At 44.4% G+C, this 26359-nt stretch overlaps 1 protein-coding gene across 1 annotated transcript in view; it reads left to right on the top strand.

Annotated features, from left to right (window-relative positions):
* LOC123999845 (soluble lamin-associated protein of 75 kDa-like) overlaps nucleotides 1-23230 on the top strand; it is a 31060-nt gene extending 7830 nt beyond the window's left edge. Inside the window, exons 2-13 of the mRNA XM_046305857.1 lie at nucleotides 3293-3429; nucleotides 3512-3611; nucleotides 3866-3951; nucleotides 4705-4876; nucleotides 6427-6606; nucleotides 14650-14766; nucleotides 15079-15182; nucleotides 20693-20735; nucleotides 20863-20974; nucleotides 21076-21409; nucleotides 21707-21853; nucleotides 22053-23230. Of these exons, the coding sequence (XP_046161813.1) occupies nucleotides 3293-3429; nucleotides 3512-3611; nucleotides 3866-3951; nucleotides 4705-4876; nucleotides 6427-6606; nucleotides 14650-14766; nucleotides 15079-15182; nucleotides 20693-20735; nucleotides 20863-20974; nucleotides 21076-21409; nucleotides 21707-21853; nucleotides 22053-22865 (2345 nt within the window). The 3' untranslated portion in view covers nucleotides 22866-23230. The remainder of the gene's footprint in view (nucleotides 1-3292; nucleotides 3430-3511; nucleotides 3612-3865; nucleotides 3952-4704; nucleotides 4877-6426; nucleotides 6607-14649; nucleotides 14767-15078; nucleotides 15183-20692; nucleotides 20736-20862; nucleotides 20975-21075; nucleotides 21410-21706; nucleotides 21854-22052) is intronic.
* The last annotated feature ends 3129 nt before the right edge of the window (nucleotides 23231-26359 follow it).

Genomic DNA, 26359 nt, shown 5'->3' with positions numbered 1-26359 from the left:
TACATTGGACTGATGCAAATAATCCTATCATTCTGCCAGGTAAGCATAGGCTACTTTTTGTAGTTAGATGCACTATGCAGATATCGCTCTGTCATTTCCTGGTTGCTAAAATTCTGATTAGTCTAATTTCAGTTTGTGACAAAACAAGAAAGTATAGTGTGCAGAATCATTCAAAATGTAATTTTAAATACTTTTAGTTGATTCCCTACTAAGTTCAATGCAATTATGAATTTTGTTGAATTCCATTTTAATGTCTGTATTGCATGATTACGTCCACGTTCTCCGCATCACAGATTTTATTAGGGTCCTAGAAAGGTAGTGGGGGCTCAAGGCTGCCTCAAGTCGGCCTATAGGGAAAAAGACACTCACCCAAAGTAACTAACGTTTACACAGTAATGTCATGAAGCACAGTAACATCCAAAAGATCTGTTTTCTGAGAGAACGTTTATCTATTACTATGGTTACCACCAACGTCCCATATTCTAGCTCCTGTCACATACACAGATAGAGCACTGGGTGAACCGCAGAGGAACACTTGCTTAAGGGCACATTGGCAGTAGATAGTCAAGTCTTCTCTCTAATTGTAATCCTCCCCAACTGCCGGTTTGGAGACTCATTCAGAGAGCGAGAAGCAGTTAGTCTGCTTTCTAACCCCTTGGAGGAATAGACTAGTCAGGATCGAGGGAAAGATCAATGGACCAAAGTACAGAGAGATCCATGATGAAAACCTGCTCCAGAGTGCTCAGGACCTCAGACTGGGGTGAAGGTTCACCTTCCAACATGACAACGACCTTAAGCACACTGCCAAGACAACACAGGAGTGGCTTCGGGACAAGTCTCTGAATGTCCTTGAGTAGCCTAGCCAGAGCCCGGTCTTTTCCATTTGATCATCGTTGAGATGTTTCTACAACTTGATTGGAGCCCACCTGTGGCAAATTCAATTGATTGGACATGATTTGGAAAGGCACACACCTGTCTATATAAGGTCCCACAGTTGATAGTGCATGTCAGAGCAAAAACCAAGCCATGAGGTCGAAAGAATTGTCCGTAGAGCTCAGAGACTGGATTGTTTTGAGGCACAGATGTGGGGAGGAGTACCTTTTTAAACATGAAAAATAATAATAATTAAAAGGTACAACTCCTGCTTGGAGTTTGTCAAGAGGCACCTAAAGGACTCTGACAATGAGAAACATTATTCTCTGGTATGATGAAACCAAGATTGAACGCTGTGGCCTGAATGCCAAGTGTCAGGTCTGGAAGAAACTTGGCACCATCCCTACAGTGATGCATGGTAGTGGCATCATCATGCTGTGGGTATGTTTTACAGCAGCAGCGACTCAGAGACTAGTCAGGATCGAGGCAAAGATGAACAGAGCAAAGTACAGAGACATTGAAAACCTGCCCCAGCGAGCTCAGGACCTTGGACTGGGGCAAAGGTTCACCTTCCAACAGGACACCGACCCTAAACACACATCGAAGACAATGCAGGAGTGGCTTCGGGAAAAGTTTCTGAATGTCCTTGAGTGGCCCAGCCAGAGCCCAGACTTGAATCCAATCTAACATCTCTGGAGAGACCTGAAAATAGCTGTGCAGCAATGCTCCCCATCTAACCTGACAGAGCTTGAGAGGATTTGCAGAGAAGAATGGGAGAAACCCCCAAATACAGGTTTGCCAAGCTTGTAGCCTCATACCCAAGAAGACTGGAGGCTGTAATCATTGCCATATGTGCTTCAACAAAGTACTGAGTAAAGGTTCTGAATACTTATAAAATGTGATATTTCAGTTTGTAGACATTTTTGCAAATGTATTAAAAATAACAAACCATGTTTTTGCTTTGTCATTACGGGGTATTGTGTGTAGATTGAGGGGGGGGGAAACCATTTTAATACATTTTAGAAGAAAAATGTGGATAAAATCACGGTCTGAATAGTTTATGAATACACTGCATTTGAGTTTCAGTTAATTTTTTTATTTTTACAGGGACAGTACACATTAATCAACGTTTCAGTAAAAGTGCCGGTTTTAGCCAGCCGGCTAATTTTCAACCGCAGTCCCTGGGCAGGTTATTAAAAACAATTACAATATAGACAATAGCAACATAGAACAAGCAAGATATAGCAACATAGGACAAGCAAGACATAGCATACAGACAGAGCAACATAGGACAAGCAAGACATAGCATACAGACAGAGCAGCATAGGACAAGCAAGACATAGCATACAGACAGAGCAACATAGAACAAAAAGCAGCAAGACAAAATTCATAAAAGCAACTAAGTGTTTCCACACCTCACACGCTACAGACAACATGAAAAGTGGCAACACACAGCTAGGGACCATGTATATGACATTTAGCAGACGCTTTTATCCAAAGTGACTTACTTACAGTCATGCGTGCATACATTTTTACAATGGGTGGTCCCGGGTATTGAACCCACAAGTGCCGAGCTCTACCGACTGATCTACGGAGGACCACGGATGGAAGTGGCATGTCCTATTTGTAGTCCATGGAGGGTTTTATATGTAGGGTGCGTTTGTAAATTCACTCTGGCTATCTACTCTGATTTTCAGAGCACTCTCATCTGAGTGTGCCAGAGCTCAGAATAATAGATGCATTTACAAATGTGCAATACCCTGAATATGACCGGTGGCAGTAAACGTTTCCAAAACGTCAGTCAGCAGCACAGTTGGTCACCAATGCTCTAAATAACATAACCTCCCGTCTAGCTCTGCTAGGGCGAGTAAAATGGTCAGAGTGAGGTGTTTTCTCATTTGTGTCTGGAAATGCTGGTAAGCTAGCCAACTTTTAGCCACTTAGCTTGGGAGCTTGACTGTTGTTATGAGGTCAAAATGCTCAGATGAACCCAACGCTCCAAGAGCTGCTCTGACATTACAAACGGGACAATCTAACCAAGCTCTGAACACACTCTGGCACACCGTGAATTTAAGACACCCATAGGTGTTTTATAAGTCAGTTTGTTTCTTCCAGGGAGGGCAGCATTGAAAGTGTCACTGAAGTGTTGATTTCATAGTAACATCAGAATAGCATGGTTTTTATTGTGCAGTCCTTGTCTGATTGGACATTGTGTAATTCCATTTGGATTGATTGGGTTTATTTTGGGAATAATGAGGACAAGGCATTGGGCCTAGAGGAAAACAGAATACAGGTACCAAGTGTAGCTTGTGTAAAAGGAATCATTCCCTGTGTGTTAGTGATAGACGTGATAGACTTGTGTATTTTGTTTGGCATGTTGAGTGACTCTGACCACTGACATGTGACCCCTGCCCTGTAGGGATGGAGTTCCCTGTGGACGTCTTGGGATCAGTGAGACATGAGGAGGAGGAGCAGGCAGCAGAGGGCTACATGACCCAGCTACGATACATCATCCCCGACAAGGCCGAGAGCTTTACCCTGCCCAGCCACAGAATGGTAGTCACACAAACACACCTACAGTACTACATGCATGGTTTGTTTAATTGACTCTAACCCCATGTCTCTCTGGCTCCCTCAGATCTGTATCAGTCTGTGTAACGTTGGTTTAGTTCCCATCTATGGAGGAGACCTGAAGCATAAGATTCTGGCCCTGTTCGCCCCAGAGGACCAGCTCACAGGTACATCCCTCCCTCAGCACAGAACGAGTGTCTAGCCTCTTGTCTGTCCGTTGATACAGTCACAGTGTAAAGCTGGTCGTTTCCACCACATAGATGGATGTAAGCATTTTATTTAAAGCTACAAGCTCACACACATCAGATCGAAAAGTTTCATAATGTCTGGGGGTTTATATTTTACAGAGATACGTTTGGATTCTAACCAGATGTCATACTCATCTAACTCTAATTCTCTCTCTTTCTCTCTCTCTCTCCAGCGGTAGCTTTGTTTCTGGCGGGTCAGTGGTGGTCTGTCGAGGACATCCTCAGAACCTCCGACCCCTCCAGAACTGGCCTCCTCAAGGTTCACAAACTGCAACACATACAACACGAGATGATTGTTGAGTTGACACATCGAGAAACATAAAGCTAGCACATTGAAACACACAAACACAAGGTGTCACAAACCGACTCTGTAGAGGTAGGATATTGGGTTTGTCTATCTGGTGTGAGGAGAGGCTCAGTCTGACGGGATATGAGGGAGGACACACAGGATCCTACAACAACATGACTGAGCGCACACAGACACAAACTAACCTGGCATGTTTATCAACCCAATGATATGCATAATGACATTGTTTTGAACAGAATCTCAACTTCTGCATGTGTTGCCTGTGTGTGTGTTTCTGTCAGTTTGCCCAGCAAATGGTTCTGATTAGCATCGAACAATAGAGAAACACACAGTGTGCACATGTACAGACAGACACACATAATGGTGGGAAGTGTGTTACGGTGGTATAAAACTAGGAGCAGTGTTCAGGGTCATGATCCAAACCCACAGTTAAATGTCAGTTCTCTTCTGTTTGGCAGCTACAGAGCTGTAAAAACAGTCACTTCCAACATTTACGTGGGAGGTGAAAGACTACTTATGCCATGTACTGAGCTAAGGTACTTCTGATTCACGTGTGTCCTACTAGAGTGGATGTCAATTGAGCAGAGAGGAAAGTGTGTTCAGTGTGTTTCATGTAAAAACTTCAGAGGAGAGTTGTGTGTGTGTGTGTGTGTGTTACCTTAACATTTCATTAAGTGACAGTCTTTATCTGTGTGTGTGTCCCAGGTGAGGAGTCTTGGTGAGCGGATCGTCCTGTACATTCTGAACCGTATCGTGTACCGCGTGGGTGAGATAGACAAACCTGAGGTGCCCTTCCTGTGCCACGGACAGAACCACTTCGCCAAGCTCCTTTGGAAGGATGGACACGCTGTCGGTTTCTACTCTGTCAAAACCAAAGGTTTTTGTCTGGTCAAACTGTCACTGGTAGCGATCATCTTTGGTTTCAAACCATACTGGTCTTATTTGATAGGTGAAGTTAGCTGGAGGGTTGGCACTGGACAGTACCCTTAACTTACACAAGGCTGTCCGTGACCCATAACCTCCTGAAGATGATTACTATAATGACAGACTTTATACATAGCATTAGTCAATCATGTCTCAATCAATTATAGCATACTTTCAAGTAGAGGTTGACCGATTATGATTTTTCAACACAGATACCGGATATTGGAGAACCAAAAAAGCCGATACCGATTAATAGGCTGATTTTTATTATTTTTATTTTTTTTGTAATAATGACATTTACAACAATACTGAATTAACACTTATTTTAACTTAATATAATACATCAATAAAATCAATTTAGCCTCCAATAAATAATGAAACAATTTGGTTTAAATAATGTAAAAACAAATTGTTGGAGAAGAAAGTAAAAGTGCAATATGTGCCATGTAAGAAAGCTAACGTTTCAGTTCCTTGCTCAGAACATGAGAACATGAAAGCTGGTGGTTCCTTTTAACATGAGTCTTCAATATTCCCAGGTAAGAAGTTTTAGGTTGTAGTTATTATAGGAATTATAGGACTATTTCCCTCTATACCATTTGTATTTCATTAACTTTTGACTATTGGATGTTCTTCTAGGCACTTTAGTATTGCCAGTGTAACAGTATAGCTTCTGTCACTCCTCGCTCCTCCCTGGGCTCGAACCAGGAACACAACGACAACAGCCACCCTCGAAGCAGCATTACCCATGCAGAGCAAGGGAAACAACCACCCCAAGGCTCAGAGCGAGTGACGTTTGAAACACTATTAGCGCTCGCTAACTAGCCAGCCATTTCACATCGGTTACACCAGCCTAATCTCCGAAGTTGATAGGCATGAAGTCATAAACAGCGCAATGCATGATGTACAACGAAAGTGCTGTTTGAATGAATGTTTCACGCCTGCTTCTGCCTACCACCGCTCAGTCAGATACTTAGATACTTGTATGCTTGTATGCCTAGTCAGATTATACGCAACGCAGGACACGCTCGATAATATCTAGTAATATCATCAACCATGTGTAATTAACTAGTCATTATGATTGTTTTTTATAAGAAATGTAATGCTAGCTAGCAACTTACCTTGGCTTACTGCATTCGTGTAACAGGCAGTCAGTCTCCCTGTGGAGTGCAACGGTCGTTATTGCGTTGGACTAGTTAACTGTAAGGTTGCAAGATTGGATCCCCCGAGCTGACATGGTAAAACTCTGTCGTTCTGCCCCTGACCAAGGCAGCTAACCCACCGTTCCAAGGCCGTCATAGTAAATTAGAATGTGTTCTTAACTGACTTGCCTAGTTAAATAAAGGATCAATAAAGGCGCTAAAAATAAATCTGCAAAATCTGTGACCAAAAATACCCATTTCCGATTGTTATTGAAATCGGCCCTAATTAATCAGCCATTCCGATTGATCAGTTGACCTCTACTTTCAAGACATGAACTAACAGAATCTCTTCCTCTCTCTCCAGACAGCTTGTGTAATGGCTTTGTAACCCAACGCTACCAGCTGCCTGTTATGGACTCCATCTTTGTCAGGAAGTGTCATCGTGGAAACCGTCATGGTCTGCAGATGCTGGAGGACTTTGTGGACTCTTTCAAAGATGACCAACTCGGCCTGAAGTACCCTCTCTCTCTAACCATGTATAAAGGTTAGTGGTAGTTGTAGTAGTCTATCTATTCAATTCAATGGGTTTTATTGGCATGGGAAACGTGTTAACATTGCCAAAGCAAGTGAAGTAGAATAATATACAAAAGTGAAATGAACAGTAAACATTACACTCATAGAAGTTCCAAAAGAATAAAGACATTACAGATGTCATTTGTGTATGTATACGGTGTTATAACGATGTGCAAATGATTAAAGTACAAAATGGAAAATAAACAAACATAAATATGGGTTGTATTTACAATGGTGTTTGTTCTTCACTGGTTGCCCTTTTCTTGTGGCAACAGGTCATAAATCTTGCTGCTGTGATGGCACACTGTTGTATTTCACCCAGTTGATATGGGAGCTTATCAAAATCGGGGATGTTTTCCAATTCTTTGTGGATCAGTTTGGGTTTGAAGTGCTTTTAAATTGCAGACTTGAATTTGGACTTGAATTTAGATGTAGCCCAAAAATGTGATATTTTCTGTATTTTCATTACCACTGGAAAGCGGCCCAGTTCTGCCCGACACGCATTAGTTGGTGTATTTCTCTGGACTTGTAGAATTTTCCGCCAGAATTCTGCATGTAGGGATTCAATTGGATGTTTGTCCCACATTTTAAAGTCCAGTTTATTGAGTGGGCCCCAAACCTCACTTCCGTAAAGAGCTATTTGTAGGATTACACTGTCAAATATTTTGGTCCAAATTCTAATTGGGATGTTGATTTTGAGTAATTTCATTTTTATTGCGTACAATGCGCTGTGTCTGCTTTTTCTTTGAATGCATTTACTGCCATATTAAAGTCTCCCGATGCAGATATGGTCAGACCAAGTTACGAGTCATTTTTAGTGTGTTCAATTATTGTGTTGTTCAGGGTAAATTTATATTTCTGTTTCTGGCATCCTGATTTTCATTTTTTAAATGTATTTACTGCCAGGGCCCAATTTATGGCAATATTGCTCTAGAATGTTAAGGTTCTGTTGAAGACCTTCTTTGGTTGGTGATAGAAGTACCAAATCATCAGCATATAGCAGGCATTTTTACCTTTGTGTGAAATAGTGTGAGTCCTGGCGCTGGAGACTGGACCAACATGTTTGCTAATTAATTGATATAAATGTTGAAAAGATTTGTTGAAAGGACTTGTTTATTAATTTGTGTGTATATATGTTCAGTAGTGCGGTGGTGTTTATTAATGATTGTATGTATATATGTTCAGTAGTGCGGTGGTGTTTATTAATTAGTGTGTGTATATATGTTCAGTAGTGCGGTTGTAACGGTTCTCTTGTGGTGAAGGAGAGTCGGACCAAAATGCAGCGTGTAGATTGCGATCCATGTTTAATAAACAAACGTAAAACACGAATCAATTACAAACACTACAAAACAAAGAACGTAATGAACGTAACAAAAACCGAAACAGCCTATACTTGTGTAAACTAACACAGAGACAGGAACAAGGACACTAAGGACAATCACCCACGAAACAAAGAATATGGCTGCCTAAATATGGTTCCCAATCAGAGACAACGATAAACACCTGCCTCTGATTGAGAACCACTTCAGACAGCCATAGACTTAACTAGAACATCCCACTAAGCTACAATCCCAATACCAACACACCACATACAAAAACCCCATGCCATACCCTGGTCTGACCAAATAAATGAAGATAAACACAAAATACCTCGACCAGGGCGTGACAGAACCACCCCCCCCCTAAGGTGCGGACTCCCGGATGCACCTCAAAACAATAGGGAGGGTCCGGGTGGGCGTCTGTCCATGGCGGCGGCTCCGGCGCGGGACGTGGACCCCACTCAATCACCGTCTTAGTCCCTCCTCCTCGCGTCCTTGGATAGTCCACCCTCGCCGCCGACTATGGCCTAGTAGTCCTCACCCAGAACCCCACTGGACTGAGGAGCAGATCGGGACTAAGGGGCAGCTCGGGACCGAGGGGAAGCTCGGCACCGAGAGGAGGCTCAGGCAGGTAGCTGAATCCGGCAAATCCTGGCTGGCTGGCGCTTCTGGCAGATCCTGGTTGACTGGCGGATCTGGAAGAGTCTGGCGGATCTGGAAGAGTCTGGCGGATCTGGAAGAGTCTGGCGGATCTGGAAGAGTCTGGCGGATCTGGAAGAGTCTGGCGGATCTGGAAGAGTCTGGCGGATCTGGAAGAGTCTGGCGGATCTGGAAGAGTCTGGCGGATCTGGAAGTGTCTGGCGGATCTGGAAGTGTCTGGCGGATCTGGAAGAGTCTGGCGGATCTGGAAGAGTCTGGCGGATCTGGAAGAGTCTGGCGGATCTGGAAGAGTCTGGCGGATCTGGAAGAGTCTGGCGGATCTGGAAGAGTCTGGCTGCTCCACGCTAACTGGCGGCTCTTGCTGCTCCACGTAGGCTGACGGCTCTGGCGGCTCCACGTAGGCTGACGGCTCTGGCGGCTCCACGTAGGCTGACGGCTCTGGCGGCTCCGTGCAGACTGACAGCTCTGGCGGCTTCCTGCAGACTTGCAGCTCTGGCTGCTCCATGCAGACTGGCAGCTCTGGCTGCTCCATGCAGACTGGCAGCTCTGGCTGCACTGAACAGGCGGGAGACTCCGACAGCGCAGGAGAGGAGAAAAGCTCCGGCAGCGCTGGAGAGGCGAGGCGCACTGTAGGCCTGATGCGTGGTGCTGGCACTGGTGGTACTGGACCGAGAACACGCACAGGAAGCCTGGTGCGGGGAGCTGCCACCGGAGGGCTGGTGTGTGAAGGTGGTACTGGATAGACCGGACCGTGCAGGCGCACTGGAGCTCTTGAGCACCGAGCCTGCCCAACCTTACCTGGCTCGATGCCCACTCTAGCCCGGCTGATACGAGGAGCTGGAATATACCGCACCAGGCTATGCACCCGCAATGGGGACACCCCGGTAAGCACAGGGAGTTTGCGCAGGTCTCCTACCTGGCGTAGCCATACTCCCTGTGAGCCTCCCCCCAATACATTTTTGGGGCTGACTCCCGGTCTTCCTTGCCAACCGTGTTCCCTCATATAGCCGGCACCTCTCTCCGGCTGCCTCTGCTCTCCTCGCTGCCTCCACCTGTTCCCATGGAAGGCGAACCCTTCCCGCCAGGATCTCCTCCCATGTGTAGGAACCCTTGCCATCCAATATATCGTCCCATGTCCAATCCTCATTGCCCCGCTGTTGTTGCCTTTGTTGCTTCTCCTGTGGTTCCTGCCTGTTGACACGCTGCTTGGTCTTGTGGTGGGTGATTCTGTAACGGTTCTCTTGTGGTGAAGGAGAGTCGGACCAAAATGCAGTGTGTAGATTGCGATCCATGTTTAATAAACAAACGTAAAACACGATTCAATTACAAACACTACAAAACAAAGAACGTAATGAATGTAACAAAAACCGAAACAGCCTATACTTGTGTAAACTAACACAGAGACAGGAACAAGGATACTAAGGACAATCACCCACGAAACACACAAAGAATATGGCTGCCTAAATATGGTTCCCAATCAGAGACAACGATAAACACCTGCCTCTGATTGAGAACCACTTCAAACAGCCATAGACTTAACTAGAACACCCCACTAAGCTACAATCCCAATACCAACACACCACATACAAAAACCCCATGCCACACCCTGGCCTGACCAAATAAATGAAGATAAACACAAAATACCTCGACCAGGGCGTGACAGCGGTGGTGTTTATTAATTAGTGTGTGTATATATGGTCAGTAGTGAGGTGGTGTTTATTAATTAGTGTGTGTACATGTGGTCAGTAGTGAGGTGGTGTTTATTAATGAGTGTTGTGGTGTTTATTAATTAGTACAAGATGTATATATGGTCAGTAGTGAGGTGGTGTTTATTAATGAGTGTGTGTATATATGGACAGTAGTGAGGTGGTGTTTATTAATGAGTGTAAGGTGTATATGTGGTCAGTAGTGTTGTGGTGTTTATTAATGAGTGTAAGGTGTATATATGGTCAGTAGTGTTGTGGTGTTTATTAATGAGTGTGTGTATATATGGACAGTAGTGAGGTGGTGTTTATTATTGGGTGTAAGGTGTATGTGTGGTCAGTAGTGTTGTGGTGTTTATTAATGAGTGTAAGGTGTATATATGGTCAGTAGTGTTGTGGTGTTTATTAATTAGTACAAGATGTATACGTGGTCAGTAGTGAGGTGGTGTTTATTAATGAGTGTAAGGTGTATATGTGGTCAGTAGTGAGGTGGTGTTTATTAATGAGTGTAAGGTGTATATGTGGTCAGTAGTGAGGTGGTGTTTATTAATGAGTGTAAGGTGTATATGTGGTCAGTAGTGAGGTGGTGTTTATTAATGAGTGTAAGGTGTATATGTGGTCAGTAGTGAGGTGGTGTTTATTAATGAGTGTAAGGTGTATATGTGGTCAGTAGTGAGGTGGTGTTTATTAATGAGTGTAAGGTGTATATGTGGTCAGTAGTGAGGTGGTGTTTATTAATGAGTGTAAGGTGTATATGTGGTCAGTAGTGTTGTGGTGTTTATTAATGAGTGTAAGGTGTATATGTGGTCAGTAGTGAGGTGGTGTTTATTAATGAGTGTAAGGTGTATATGTGGTCAGTAGTGAGGTGGTGTTTATTAATGAGTGTAAGGTGTATATGTGGTCAGTAGTGTTGTGGTGTTTATTAATGAGTGTAAGGTGTATATGTGGTCAGTAGTGAGGTGGTGTTTATTAATGAGTGTAAGGTGTATATGTGGTCAGTAGTGAGGTGGTGTTTATTAATGAGTGTAAGGTGTATATATGGTCAGTAGTGAGGTGGTGTTTATTAATTAGTGTGTGTGTATATATGGTCAGTAGTGAGGTGGTGTTTATTAATTAGTGTGTGTGTATATATGGTCAGTAGTGAGGTGGTGTTTATTAATTAGTGTGTGTGTATATATGGTCAGTAGTGAGGTGGTGTTTATTAATGAGTGTAAGGTGTATATGTGGTCAGTAGTGAGGTGGTGTTTATTAATTAGTGTGTGTGTATATATGGTCAGTAGTGAGGTGGTGTTTATTAATGAGTGTAAGGTGTATATGTGGTCAGTAGTGAGGTGGTGTTTATTAATGAGTGTAAGGTGTATATGTGGTCAGTAGTGAGGTGGTGTTTATTAATGAGTGTAAGGTGTATATGTGGTCAGTAGTGAGGTGGTGTTTATTAATGAGTGTAAGGTGTATATGTGGTCAGTAGTGAGGTGGTGTTTATTAATGTGTGTAAGGTGTATATATGGTCAGTAGTGAGGTGGTGTTTATTAATGAGTGTAAGGTGTATATGTGGTCAGTAGTGAGGTGGTGTTTATTAATGAGTGTAAGGTGTATATGTGGTCAGTAGTGAGGTGGTGTTTATTAATGAGTGTAAGGTGTATATGTGGTCAGTAGTGAGGTGGTGTTTATTAATGAGTGTAAGGTGTATATGTGGTCAGTAGTGAGGTGGTGTTTATTAATGAGTGTAAGGTGTATATATGGTCAGTAGTGAGGTGGTGTTTATTAATGAGTGTAAGGTGTATATGTGGTCAGTAGTGAGGTGGTGTTTATTAATGAGTGTAAGGTGTATATGTGGTCAGTAGTGAGGTGGTGTTTATTAATGAGTGTAAGGTGTATATATGGTCAGTAGTGAGGTGGTGTTTATTAATGTGTGTAAGGTGTATATGTGGTCAGTAGTGAGGTGGTGTTTATTAATGAGTGTAAGGTGTATATGTGGTCAGTAGTGAGGTGGTGTTTATTAATGAGTGTAAGGTGTATATGTGGTCAGTAGTGAGGTGGTGTTTATTAATGAGTGTAAGGTGTATATGTGGTCAGTAGTGAGGTGGTGTTTATTAATGAGTGTAAGGTGTATATGTGGTCAGTAGTGAGGTGGTGTTTATTAATGAGTGTAAGGTGTATATATGGTCAGTAGTGAGGTGGTGTTTATTAATGTGTGTAAGGTGTATATGTGGTCAGTAGTGAGGTGGTGTTTATTAATGAGTGTAAGGTGTATATGTGGTCAGTAGTGAGGTGGTGTTTATTAATGAGTGTAAGGTGTATATGTGGTCAGTAGTGAGGTGGTGTTTATTAATGAGTGTAAGGTGTATATGTGGTCAGTAGTGAGGTGGTGTTTATTAATGAGTGTAAGGTGTATATGTGGTCAGTAGTGAGGTGGTGTTTATTAATGTGTGTAAGGTGTATATGTGGTCAGTAGTGAGGTGGTGTTTATTAATGAGTGTAAGGTGTATATGTGGTCAGTAGTGAGGTGGTGTTTATTAATGAGTGTAAGGTGTATATATGGTCAGTAGTGAGGTGGTGTTTATTAATGAGTGTAAGGTGTATATGTGGTCAGTAGTGAGGTGGTGTTTATTAATGAGTGTAAGGTGTATATATGGTCAGTAGTGAGGTGGTGTTTATTAATGAGTGTAAGGTGTATATGTGGTCAGTAGTGAGGTGGTGTTTATTAATGAGTGTAAGGTGTATATGTGGTCAGTAGTGAGGTGGTGTTTATTAATGAGTGTAAGGTGTATATGTGGTCAGTAGTGAGGTGGTGTTTATTAATGAGTGTAAGGTGTATATGTGGTCAGTAGTGAGGTGGTGTTTATTAATGAGTGTAAGGTGTATATATGGTCAGTAGTGAGGTGGTGTTTATTAATGAGTGTAAGGTGTATATGTGGTCAGTAGTGAGGTGGTGTTTATTAATGAGTGTAAGGTGTATATATGGTCAGTAGTGAGGTGGTGTTTATTAATGAGTGTAAGGTGTATATGTGGTCAGTAGTGAGGTGGTGTTTATTAATGAGTGTAAGGTGTATATGTGGTCAGTAGTGAGGTGGTGTTTATTAATGAGTGTAAGGTGTATATGTGGTCAGTAGTGAGGTGGTGTTTATTAATGAGTGTAAGGTGTATATATGGTCAGTAGTGAGGTGGTGTTTATTAATGAGTGTAAGGTGTATATGTGGTCAGTAGTGAGGTGGTGTTTATTAATGAGTGTAAGGTGTATATGTGGTCAGTAGTGAGGTGGTGTTTATTAATGAGTGTAAGGTGTATATGTGGTCAGTAGTGAGGTGGTGTTTATTAATGTGTGTTGGGGAGAAAGCCAATTTGACATTTTACTTATTACTTTTTTTTTTCTTAACGGAAGTTTTGAATTCTTGAGTTCAAAATGCTACAGAAAACCTTTTCTAAGTTGCTGTTTACACAGATTTCCTTGTAATTATTGGGGTCTGATTTGTCTCTACTTTTGTGGATCGGGGAGATGAGCCCCTGGTTCCAGACGTCAGGAAAGCAGATTAAGCGCAGCATTTTGCAACTCAGTTGTGCTGTTCTTCAGCATTTCATTTCTGCTGTTCTGTTGACCATTAGCCTTCTTTGATTTTATAGATATGAGCTTTTCATTTAGTTCTTGTTGGGTTATTGGGTAATTTAATGGATTTTGGTTGTTTTTAATGATTGATTAAAAAAAAATGGAATTTCTAATTGATTCTGTTTTTTTGTGGGATGATTTTGTATAGATTATCAAAATAAGTTTTCCAAATTCCTTCATCTTTGTATGTTTTAATTATTGTGGCTTTGTCATGCTTAAAATGTTCCACACGTCCCAGAACTGATTTTGGTCAATTGTGTTTCAATTTCATCGTGTCTTGTTTGTATAAATCAATTTATTGCGTTTCAGTGTAAATATTCATAGCATAGCCCTGGGTTGTTTTGCTTCCTATATTTCACATGTGTCTCAGGTGTTTTCTAATTGTTTTACATTCGTTATAAAACCATATTTCAGAAACATTTTAGTTTTTTGTTTCTGTTGCAATTTTTTGGTTTTCTCAAATGTGCTTTTGATGCTGCTTTTTGGAGTATGCACTTGATGTTTTGAGTAGCCGAATTGACACCTTCTTTATAGTTTTTGGTATTGTGAGTTATTGAAGAACTGTATAGGCGCTCGGTGTGTGTGTGAAGGTTAGTAGTAGTTTGCTCTCTCTCTCTCTCTCTCTCTCTCTCTGCCCCTCTCTACTGTATTCTATAACTGTACAACTTTGCAGGCCCAAAATAAATAAATCGGCCAATCAAAGTGTACCATCTCTCCCTGACCTGCAGTGTGTGGCCAGTATCTGTGTCGGTACCCAGCTGACCAGGACCTGCTGTGGGTGGTAGAGGGAGTGGGAGGACCCTACCAGAGAGAGAGAGTGGCCAACAAGATCAAAACACTGAAGGGTACGGACACAGAAGGAGATCTAACACCCAAGGGCCTGTCAAGGAGGATGTGATGTTTACAGTACCTTCAGATAGAAATGTGTTAAGTAGAACCTATATGATTGTCTGTCATGAAGAGTAGGAAACGTGACGGCAGCTCAATTCATAACATTTCTAACGTTCTGTGACCTAACTGATCCATCTGGACCTTAGCAGGATGATAGCAGTCCCGATTAGCTGTGCTGTAGGGACTTGGTGATGTCAGACACAGTGGCCAGACTCACATGACTGGTAACTAATTGCCTTCTGATTGTTGTGCTGATTCCCATAAAGTGGTGCTTCCCGCGGTCACTGCTAATGGAGATCACCAAGCAGCCTCTCTGGACAGCACAGACATCAACATGGAAGAGGGCTCAGACAACTGTCTGGACATCACCGTACGCCTCGGTCTCTCTGTCTCTCTGTCTGTCTCTCTCTCTGTCTGTCTCTCTCTGTCTCTTTCTCTCTCTGTCTCTCTCTCTCTGTCTCTCTGTCTGTCTGTCTCTCTCTCTGTCTCTCTCTGTCTCTCTGTCTGTCTCTCTCTCTCTGTCTGTCTCTCTGTCTGTTTTTTAAATTTTTTTTTTTTTATTTCACCTTTATTTAACCAGGTAGGCTAGTTGAGAACAAGTTCTCATTTGCAACTGCGACCTGGCCAAGATAAAGCATAGCAGTGTGAACAGACAACACAGAGTTACACATGGAGTAAACAATTAACAAGTCAATAACACAGTAGAAAAAAAGGGGAGTCTATATACAATGTGTGCAAAAGGCATGAGGAGGTAGGCGAATAATTACAATATTGCAGATTAATACTGGAGTGATAAATGATCAGATGATCATGTACAAACTGTGGGGATGAGGTAGGTGAAAATGGGTGGGCTATTTACCAATAGATTATGTACAGCTGCAGCGATCGGTTAGCTGCTCAGATAGCTGATGTTTGAAGTTGGTGAGGGAGATAAAAGTCTCCAACTTCAGCGATTTTTGCAATTCGTTCCAGTCACAGGCAGCAGAGTACTGGAACGAAAGAAGGCCGAATGAGGTGTTGGCTTTAGGGACGATCAGTGAGATACACCTGCTGGAGCGCGTGCTACGGATGGGTGTTGCCATCGTGACCAGTGAACTGAGATAAGGCGGAGCTTTACCTAGCATGGCCTTGTAGATGACCTGGAGCCAGTGGGTCTGGCGACGAATATGTAGTGAGGGCCAGCCGACTAGAGCATACAAGTCGCAGTGGTGGGTAGTATAAGGTGCTTTATTGACAAAACAGATGGCACTGTGATAAACTGCTTCCAGTTTGCTGAGTAGAGTGTTGGAAGCGATTTTGTAGATGACATCGCCGAAGTCGAGGATCGGTAGGATAGTCAGTTTTACTAGGGTAAGCTTGGCAGCGTGAGTGAAGGAGGCTTTGTTGCGGAATAGAAAGCCGACTCTTGATTTGATTTTCGATTGGAGATGTTTGATATGTGTCTGGAAGGAGAGTTTGCAGTCTAGCCAGACACCTAGGTACTTAAAGGTGTCCACATATTCAAGGTCGGAACCATCCAGTGTGGTGATGCTAGTCGGGCATGCGGGTGCAGGCAGCGATCGGTTGAAAAGCATGCATTTGGTTTTACTAGCGTTTAAGAGCAGTTGGAGGCCACGGAAGGAGTGTTGTATGGCATTGAAGCTCGTTTGGAGGTTAGATAGCACAGTGTCCAATGACGGGCCGAAAGTATATAGAATGGTGTCGTCTGCGTAGAGGTTGATCAGGGAATCGCCCGCAGCAAGACCAACATCATTGATATATACAGAGAAAAGAGTCGGCCCGAGAATTGAACCCTGTGGCACCCCCATAGAGACTGCCAAAGGACCGGACAGCATGCCCTCCGATTTGACACACTGAACTCTGTCTGCAAAGTAATTGGTGAACCAGGCAAGGCAGTCATCCGAAAAACCGAGGCTACTGAGTCTGCCGATAAGAATCTGGTGATTGACAGAGTCGAAAGCCTTGGCAAGGTCGATGAAGGCGGCTGCACAGTACTGTCTTTTATCGATGGCGGTTATGATGTCGTTTAGTACCTTGAGTGTGGCTGAGGTGCACCCGTGACCGGCTCGGAAACCAGATTGCATAGCGGAGAAGGTACGGTGGGATTCGAGATGGTCAGTGACCTGTTTGTTGACTTGGCTTTCGAAGACCTTAGATAGGCAGGGCAGGATGGATATAGGTCTGTAACAGTTTGGGTCCAGGGTGTCTCCCGCTTTGAAGAGGGGGTTACTGCAGCAGCTTTCCAATCCTTGGGGATCTGAGACGATATGAAAGAGCGGTTGAACAGACTGGTAATAGGGGTTGCGACAATGGCGGCGGATAGTTTCAGAAATAGAGCGTCCAGGTTGTCAAGCCCAGCTGATTTATACGGTTTTGCAGCTCTTTCAGAACATCTGTTATCTGGATTTGGGTAAAGGAGAACCTGGAGAGGCTTGGGCGAGGAGCTGCGGGGCGGCCGGAGCTGTTGGCCGAGGTAGGAGTGGCCAGGCGGAAGGCATGGCCAGCCGTTGAGAAATGCTTGTTGAAGTTTTCGATAATCATGGATTTGTCGGTGGTGACCGTGTTCCCTAGCCTCAGTGCAGTGGGCAGCTGGGAGGAGGTGCTCTTGTCCTCCATGGACTTCACAGTGTCCCAGAACTTTTTGGAGTTGGAGCTACAGGATGCAAACTTCTGCCTGAAGAAGCTGGCCTTAGCTTTCCTGACTGACTGCGTGTATTGGTTCCTGACTTCCCTGAACAGTTGCATATCGCGGGGACCGTTCGATGCTATTGCAGTCCGCCACAGGATGTTTTTGTGCTGGTCGAGGGCAGTCAGGTCTGGAGTGAACCAAGGGCTGTATCTGTCTGCATTTTTTGAACGGAGCATGCTTATCTAAAATGGTGAGGAAGTTACTCTTAAAGAATGACCAGGCATCCTCAACTGACGGGATGAGGTCAATGTCCTTCCAGGATACCCGGGCCAGGTCGATTAGAAAGGCCTGCTCACAGAAGTGTTTTTGGGAACGTTTGACAGGGATGAGTGGTCGTTTGGGTGGTCGTGGTCGTTTGACTGCGGCACCGTAGCGGATACAGGCAATGAGGCAGTGGTCGCTGAGATCCTGGTTGAAGACAGCGGAGGTGTATTTGGAGGGCCAGTTGGTCAGGATGACGTCTATGAGGGTGCCATTGCTTACAAAGTTAGGGTTGTACCTGGTGGGTTCCTTGATGATTTGTGTGAGATTGAGGGCATCTAGCTTAGATTGTAGGACTGCCGGGGTGTTAAGCATATCCCAGTTTCGGTCACCTAACAGAACAAACTCTGAAGCTAGATGGGGGCAATCAATTCACAAATGGTGTCCAGGGCACAGCTGGGAGCTGAGGGGGGTCGGTAAGCAGGCAGCAACAGTGAGAGACTTATTTCTGGAGAGAGTCATTTTCAGAATTAGTAGTTCGAACTGTTTGGGTATGGACCTGGAAAGTATGACATTACTTTGCAGGCTATCTCTGCAGTAGACTGCAACTCCTCCCCCTTTGGCATTTCTATCTTGACGGAAGATGTTATAGTTGGGTATGGAAATCTCTGAATTTTTGGTGGCCTTCCTGAGCCAGGATTCAGACACTGCAAGGACATCAGGGTTAGCAGAGTGTGCTGAAGCAGTGAGTAAAACAAACTTAGGGAGGAGGCTTCTGATGTTGACATGCATGAAACCAAGGCTTTTTCGATCACAGAAGTCAACAAATGAGGGTGCCTGGGGACATGCAGGGCCTGGGTTTACCTCCACATCACCCGCAGAACAGAGAAGGAGTAATATGAGGGTGCGTCTAAAGGCTATCAAAACTGGTCGCCTAGAGCGTTGGGGACAGAGAATAAGAGGAGCAGGTTTCTAGGCATGGTAGAATATATTCAGGGCATAATTCGCAGACGGGTATGGTGGGGTGCGGGTACGGCGGAGGTAAGCCCAGGCACTGGGTGATGATGAGAGAGGTTTTATCTCTGGACATGCTGGTTGTAATGGGTGAGGTCACCGCATATGTGGGAGGTGGGACAAAGGAGGTATCAGGGGTATGAGGAGTGGGACTAGGGGCTCCATTGTGAACTAAAACAATGATAACTAACCTGAGCAACAGTATACAAGGCATATTGACATTTGAGAGAGACATACAGCGAGGCATACAGTAATCACAGCTGTTGAATTGGGAAAGCTAGCTAAAACAGTGGGTGAGACAACAGCTAATCAGCTAGCATAACAACAGCAGGTAAAATGGCATTGACTAGGCAACGGGGCCGACAGATAAATCAAACAAGCAGAATGGAGTACCGTGATTAATGGACAGTCCAGCGTGCATCAGCTATGTAGCCAAGTGATCAGAGTCCAGGGGCAGTGGTGGATGGGGCAGGGGGGCTGGACTGGCGAGTGTTATCCAGGTTAAAAAGAAACTAACAATGACTTAGTAGCTTGTAGCTAGTTAGCTGGTTCGCTTCTGGAGGTTCTTGAGTGTGTTTTAAAAATAATAGCGATTCCGTATCACATTGGGTGAGGCAGGTTTCCGGAAGGTATAAACAAATTTAAAAATTTGGGAAGAGATAGAAAGTACATATGGGCCACTGCGATGCAGACGGTTAGCAGGCCTGTGCTAACAAGCTAACAGATTAGCAGGCCGGGGTAAACAAGGTAGTAGTTAGCGGACCTGGGCTAAACAAGCTAGCAGTTAGCATGCCGAATTAGCAAGCAAGGAGATAGCGAGGGCTAGAGAGTTAGCCTTTGGAGGACGTCGCGATGGGGTGAGTCTGTTTATTCCTCTTCATGCAGTGACATCGATAGACCGGTCGTGGATCCGGGTATAGAAGCCCAGGAGTATGCTAGGAACACAGGAGCTCTTGCCGGGCTAGCTTCAAGCTACGTGGGTGGAAACGCTAGCCAGGAGTAAACAACCAGGGTTGCGGTTTAGCTCGATAGCTAGTTGTGAAGATCCAGCTAAAAAAAATGTTCCGTTTGCAGAGGGAATCCGGGGATAAAAAATAAATAGGTCTGTTATGCTCTGGTTAGCGTTGCGTTGTTCGAACTGGCGAGAGCTTTCCGAGCTAAAGGTTAGCTGATGACCGGTTAGCTGAAGACCGCTAGCATAGCTGGTGGTTAGCTGGCTAGCTTCAGTTGAGGGGTTCCGGTTCCGAAGTAAATATAAATACTTTAGGAAAAGTAGATACATTATTATATTATTACATTGGGTGAGGCGGATTGCAGGAAAGTATTTGGAAGCTTAGGTTTAGCAAAATGTTTTTAAAGATATGCGAAGAAAAATATCTAAAACGAAAAAGAGACGATATTTACAGAGAGACGATACGACAGGACGACTTACTGCTATGCCATCTCTCTCTCTCTCTGTCTCTCTCTCTCTCTGTCTCTCTTGTCTCTCTGTCTGTCTCTCTCTGTCTCTCTCTGTCTGTCTCTCTCTCTCTCTGTCTCTCTCTCTGTCTCTCTGTCCCTCTGTCTCTCTGTCCTCTGTCACTCTGTCTCTCTCTCTGTCTCTCTGTCTCTCTGTCTCTCTGTCTCTCTGTCTCTCTCTCTGTCTCTCTCTCTGTCTCTCTGTCTCTCTCTCTGTCTCTCTCTCTGTCTCTCTGTCTCTCTGTCTCTCTCTCTCTCTCTCTCTCTCTCTCTCTCTCTCTCTCTCTCTCTCTCTCTCTCTCTCTCTCTCTCTCTCTCTCTTCTTTCCAACTTTGTTTTTGTTTGTCTTTACATTTTTTTTGTTTGTTTGTTGGGTTTCCTCAGTCTCTCGCCTCCTGAAGAGCTATGTGGATGTATTTGTTGTTTATAGTTTAAGAATATCCTCAAACGTCAGATTTTAAGTTGTGTAGGGACAATATAATCAAGTAATGAGGATTTAATATGGTCTTGTTTTTTAGGAGGGTGTTTTGGTGCTGAATAAGCCCCTCAAGTTAATAGAAGGTAAGTAGCTCAGAGAAGTCTTGAGTCCTGAAATAAATAACTATGAGAAAGATGTTGGTGTTTCTGAGTACATAAAATGCTGTCTTTTGTGTGAATACACATTGGAATGAAAATGGTTACTCTCTAGCCCTGGAGGGCACACCAGTGTCAACACATACCTGGACAAGTGGACCTAAAAAGCGTGGCAGAGAAGAGATGGAAGACTCTGAGGAGGAGAGCCAGCCTCTGAAGATGAACAGGTTAGACAAGGAGTCTCAGTGAAATGGCAACATCCATCAAAGTATTCATGAAAGCTTCCCATTGGCTGAAAATCACAATACCTCTGGTTTACTGTATTCAGATTGGAGGCGGCAGAGCCCACCACTACAGCTGTGGAGGAGGAGGAGGAGGAGGAGGCAGAGCCCACCACTACAGCTCTGGAGGAGGAGGAGGAGGAGGAGGCAGAGCCCACCACTACATCTGTAGAGGAGGAGGAGGAGGAGGCAGAGCCCACCACTACAGCTCTGGAGGAGGAGGAGGAGGCAGAGCCCACCACTACAGCTCTGGAGGAGGAGGAGGCAGAGCCCACCACTACATCTGTAGAGGGGAAGGAGGAGGAAGGAAGCGGGGGGGATGAGACAGAGACTGGAGAAGCAGAGGCTGCTCTGTCCCCTATAGAGGAGGCCAAAGCTCAGGTGAGAGGATGACGGACGTGATTAGGATGAATACATCATTAGGCAACAATAGTTAATTTGGCTGTTCTGGGTTGCTTGTCTTCGTTGTTTTATGTTACTATGGTTGTTGTTAGTGAATAACCAGCCACTATCATAGCGTATTTCGCACTTGTTGCGCCAGAAATTGTACCCTATTCCTTATGGGCCCTGGTCAAAAGTAGTGCACTTCATAGTTAGTAGAGTGCCATTACATACAGAGTGTATGGTTAATCAGGAAAAGGAGGCGTTGACTATTGGTTGTGGCTTTTCTATCCTCAGGAGGCTGAGGTCAAAGGAGAACTGACTGATGACCAGGGAGAGGAGGAAGAGGTTGCCACACAGGAGCCTGATGCTGTGCTGGAGAACAGAACGACAGAGGAAATGGAAGAGCAGGATACAAAGGAGGAAGATTACATTGAGGCTAAAGTATGTGTTTCAATGCCTCAGTTGGAATGTGTGAGATGGGGCTATTATTGGAGAAAGGGGTTCAGAGATGAGACAATAGGATCCTTTCGATGTTGGAAAGTTCCTATTTGTACTGTGGACATGTTTCTACAGTATGTGTTAGAAAGGGAATTGAGGAATATGTTTTTCGCCACTACTTTTTTCTCTTTGTCCTCTGCAGGACACCGTAGATACAGCTCCTGTGGCATCAGAGGAATTGGCTGAGACCGAAGCTATGGTGGAGAAGGAGGCTCCTCTCCTGTTAGAAGAACCAGCCTCTGCTACAGAGAAGTCCCCTCCGCCTGCAGAGCCAGCCCCAGCAGAGCCCTCCCTCTCTGGGGAGGTGATTGAGGAGGCAGGCGAGGCCGCAGCTACACCCATGGAAGGAGAGGAGGTAGAGGGAGAAAAGGAGGGGGCGGAGAAAGCAGTGAAGGAAGAGGAGAAATCCATGGAGGCGGCCATCACAGTGGACAGCAGTAGCCAGGAAACAGTGGTCCAGATAGGGGTAGCAGACCTGTCCTACCAGCCTCCGGAGGAAGGAGAGAACCAGCCTCTCAAAGAGGAAGAGGCAAAAGAAGAGGTCAAAGGGGATGAAAAGAAAGAGGTAGAAGAGATGGAGAACGTTACAACCACAGAGGATGAGAAAGAGGAGGGAGAGAGTGAGAGCTCAGACGATGGTGGCGACGGTAAGGTCCTTTGGAGGAGAGGCAGTGGCCAAGCGGCGGTGCCTAAACATAAATCTAAGAGACTGAGCAGAGTGGTCATGGAGCCCGAGGAGCAGGGCACAGAGCAGCCGGAGGTCACGGAGGAAGAGGAGGAGGAGGAAGCTAGAACGACAGAGGAGGAAGAGGGGGCTGTAAAGAAGAGCTTGGCTGAGGAAGAGGTGGAGGAAGAGGAGCATCCACCAGTGATTGACCAGAGAGCATTGAGGAGGAAGAGCCGACAGGTCCAGGCTCCAAAGAAAGCCAAAGGGAAACGACGCAGCAAGATCTAAACACAGCAGATGTTGCATATATAAAAACGCACACAAAACACATATTTAGAGGTGTGCAGTAAGGGATGTTTTCTACCTGGTTTTAGGGTTTGTAAGGCATCTAAAGTTAACATGTATTATCTCTGTACAATGTTGTTTAGATTTTTACTTTAGGTCGTTTTATGAAAGGTTTAAGTACATGAATACTCAATACTCTGTTGCAATAAGTCAATGTGAAGTCTTTTTAAGGTTCAGAATTGATTTTATTCTTGTTTTTATTGCCTTGCTCTTTCGGTACTGACTGAGATTGAGTTTCACAGGCCTGATGTGGTAGTTTGAAGATGAATGATTTTAATTATTTAGCTCAGTAAAAAAAAAATCCAATAGCCTCGTCCTACACTGAGTCTGTGGTTGTTACATTTATACTATTTACAGTATTTAAATAGTTTGGGTTGAAATGCACCTTCTTAGTTTGGAGATGTTGGAGTTATTTGATAAAAACAGTCATTGAAGTTCTGTTCCAATGAAAGCCAGCCGACCCAGTTGCTCTTGAAGACCAGGTTTTCCTACACCCCCTGTTTTATGACCAGTCACTTATATTAAGGAATGAAATGTTCTAAAAATACCTGGGGTTTTCTCCATGTTGTCTGATCTCTTCAGATGTGCTGAAATACTTTTTTATTTACGAAAACGCTGTGAATGAACGTCAATTCTAATATGTAAGTTGCACGGCACAGACGCACACATGCACATTGATATATATTACATGTATATACACAAATATAGTAATTTGTGAATATATCCAGTAACTGAAATTAGAATAGGAAAAATAGATTTGGTTATTATTGTTCTTGACCAAGTATAATTCAAGATTATAATTTAAACTTTATCTTATATCTAATAGCATGTTTAATTGCAAGTGTATTGATTTTAAGGGTAAAATATGTATATTACAGTAAGTAGATAATAGCAGAATTGAAGTGGATGTGACTCTATATACCAGTGATATTTTTGTTATATACACTGTTGTATAATGGCACAACATTCACTGTTTAGAAACACAAATTTGCTACACAAGTTGAGCTATTTCTGCGTGAATTTGATGCTGTCATTGACCATGTCGCTTCACTGGTAAAGGCACGTTGAGGCAAAGATAAAGCAGAATCTGTCAGTGGGCTGTTTATGTTCCATGGCTATGGGTTAATATAGTGCTCAAAAAAATAAAGGGAACACTAAAATAACACATCCTAGATCTGAATGTGCTGACAACAAAATCACACAAATTATCAATGGAAATCAAATTTATCAACCCATGGAGGTCTGGATTTGGATGTCAGAATGAGGCTCAGTAGTGTGTGTGTCCTCCATGTGCCTGTATGACCTCCCTACAACACCTGGGCATGCTCCTGATGAGGTGGCGGATGGTCTCCTGAGGGATCTCCTCCCAGACTTGGACTAAAGCATCTGCCAACTCCTGGACAGTCTGTGGGTGGATGGAGCGAGACATGATGTCCCAGATGTGCTCAATTGGACTCAGGTCTGGGGAACGGGCGGGCCAGTCCATAGCATCAATGCCTTCCTCTTGTAGGAACTGCTGACACACTCCAGCCACATGAGGTCTAGCATTGTCTTGCATTAGGAGGAACCCAGGGCCAACCGCACCAGCATATGATCTCACAAGGGGTCTGAGGATCTCATCTCGGTACCTAATGGCAGTCAGGCTACCTCTGGCGACCACATGGAGGGCTGTGCGGCCCCCCAAAGAAATTCCACCCCACACCATGATTGACCCACCGCCAAACCGGTCATGCTGGAGGATGTTGCAGGCAGCAGAACGTTCTCCTACGGCGTCTCCAGACTGTCACGTCTGTCACATGTGCTCAGTGTGAACCTGATTTAATCTGTGAAGAGCACAGTGTGCCAGTGGCGAATTTGCCAATCTTGGTCTCTGGCAAATGCCAAACGTCCTGCACGGTGTTGGGCTGTAGGCACAACCCCCACCTGTGGACGTCGGGCCCTCATACGACCCTCATGGAGTCTGTTTCTGACCATTTGAGCAAACACATGCACATTTGTGGCCTGCTGGAGGTCATTTTGCAGGGCTCTGGCAGTGCTCCTCCTGCTCCTCCTTGCACAAAGGCGGAGGTAGCGGTCCTACTGCTGGGTTGTTGCCCCCCTACGGCCTCCTCCACGTCTCCTGATGTACTGGCCTGTCTCCTGGTAGCGCCTCCATGCTCTGGACACTACGCTGACAGACACAGCAAACCTTCTTGCCACAGCTCGCATTGATGTGCCATCCTGGATGAGCTGCACTACCTGAGCCACTTGTGTGGGTTGTAGACTCCGTCTCATGCTACCACTAGAGTGAAAGCACCGCCAGCATTCAAAAATGACCAAAACATCAGCCAGGAAGCATAGGAACTGAGAAGTGGTCTGTGGTCACCACCTGCGGAACCACTCCTTTATTGGGGGTGTCTTGCTAATTGCCTATAATTTCCACCTGTTGTCTATTCCATTTGCACAGCAGCATGTGAAATTTATTGTCAATCAGTGTTGCTTCCTATGTGGACAGTTTGATTTCACATAAGTGTGATTGACTTAGTTACATTGTGTTGTTTAAGTGTTCCCTTAATTTTTTTTGAACAGTGTATATAGACCCTACACCTGGGTCATATTCACTAAGCACCAAACTAAAGAAGGTTTTAGGCAAAGTGTTTCTCTATTAGTATGACTGCTGTTTGTTAGCTATAGCTGTGTCCAGGCTGGTCATGTAAAAGCTACATTGTAAAACACCTGGTGGATCTCAATAGTCTACAGGTGTTTTGTCTCCTTAGCTCTCCTGCACTGATCTGAAAACAACTAGAGATAAGTGTGGATTTTCCACCACTTCCAGATCAGTGAAGGAGACGAGGAGAGGATGCCACTGTATGCACCCCATGTGTTGATTGTGGACAATCAGTTTCAACCACCACTACACTTGTGGGTTGATTCCTTTACGTGTGTTGCTGTCATCCACCTGTTAATACTCTGACCCCGGTCCCCCAAAATGTGAATAAAGGCTTAGTTATCTTGGATGTACGGAATGTTACACAGCCATGTTAGTTCTGGTTGTTTTCAGTTTGAATGTGTCCTGGATCTAAAGCAACAGCGGAGGGAGCCAGAGGACGAGTCATTGAGCTGCATTTAGTTTAGCATGGCCTCTACTAGCGTTTTCAGATTCAGGTTGATTATAGAAGTCACCTCTTGGTGGTGCTCATATTCTGCCTTGGTTGCTGCGGTTCCCACTGTCTTCTGTGTCTAGGGTGGTTTTATCCTGACTTCCTAGATATCTACAGGCTTACCCCAGGGCTGTGTTCAGTGGCATCCAATGTTACAGAAGGTTAAGATGGAAAGAGATTCTGTTAGCTGGGCACAAGACAATCCTGTCTGCAATGTTCAGAACGTGGCACCTTCCTGAACGTACCCTAATACTCTAAATCTTATTGACCTCATTCACAACCAATAGCCAGAATATT

This window comes from Oncorhynchus gorbuscha, linkage group LG16 (assembly GCF_021184085.1).
Source record: "Oncorhynchus gorbuscha isolate QuinsamMale2020 ecotype Even-year linkage group LG16, OgorEven_v1.0, whole genome shotgun sequence".
Classification (NCBI taxonomy): Eukaryota; Metazoa; Chordata; class Actinopteri; order Salmoniformes; family Salmonidae; genus Oncorhynchus; species Oncorhynchus gorbuscha.
This window is presented reverse-complemented; position numbering and strand designations above follow the sequence as displayed.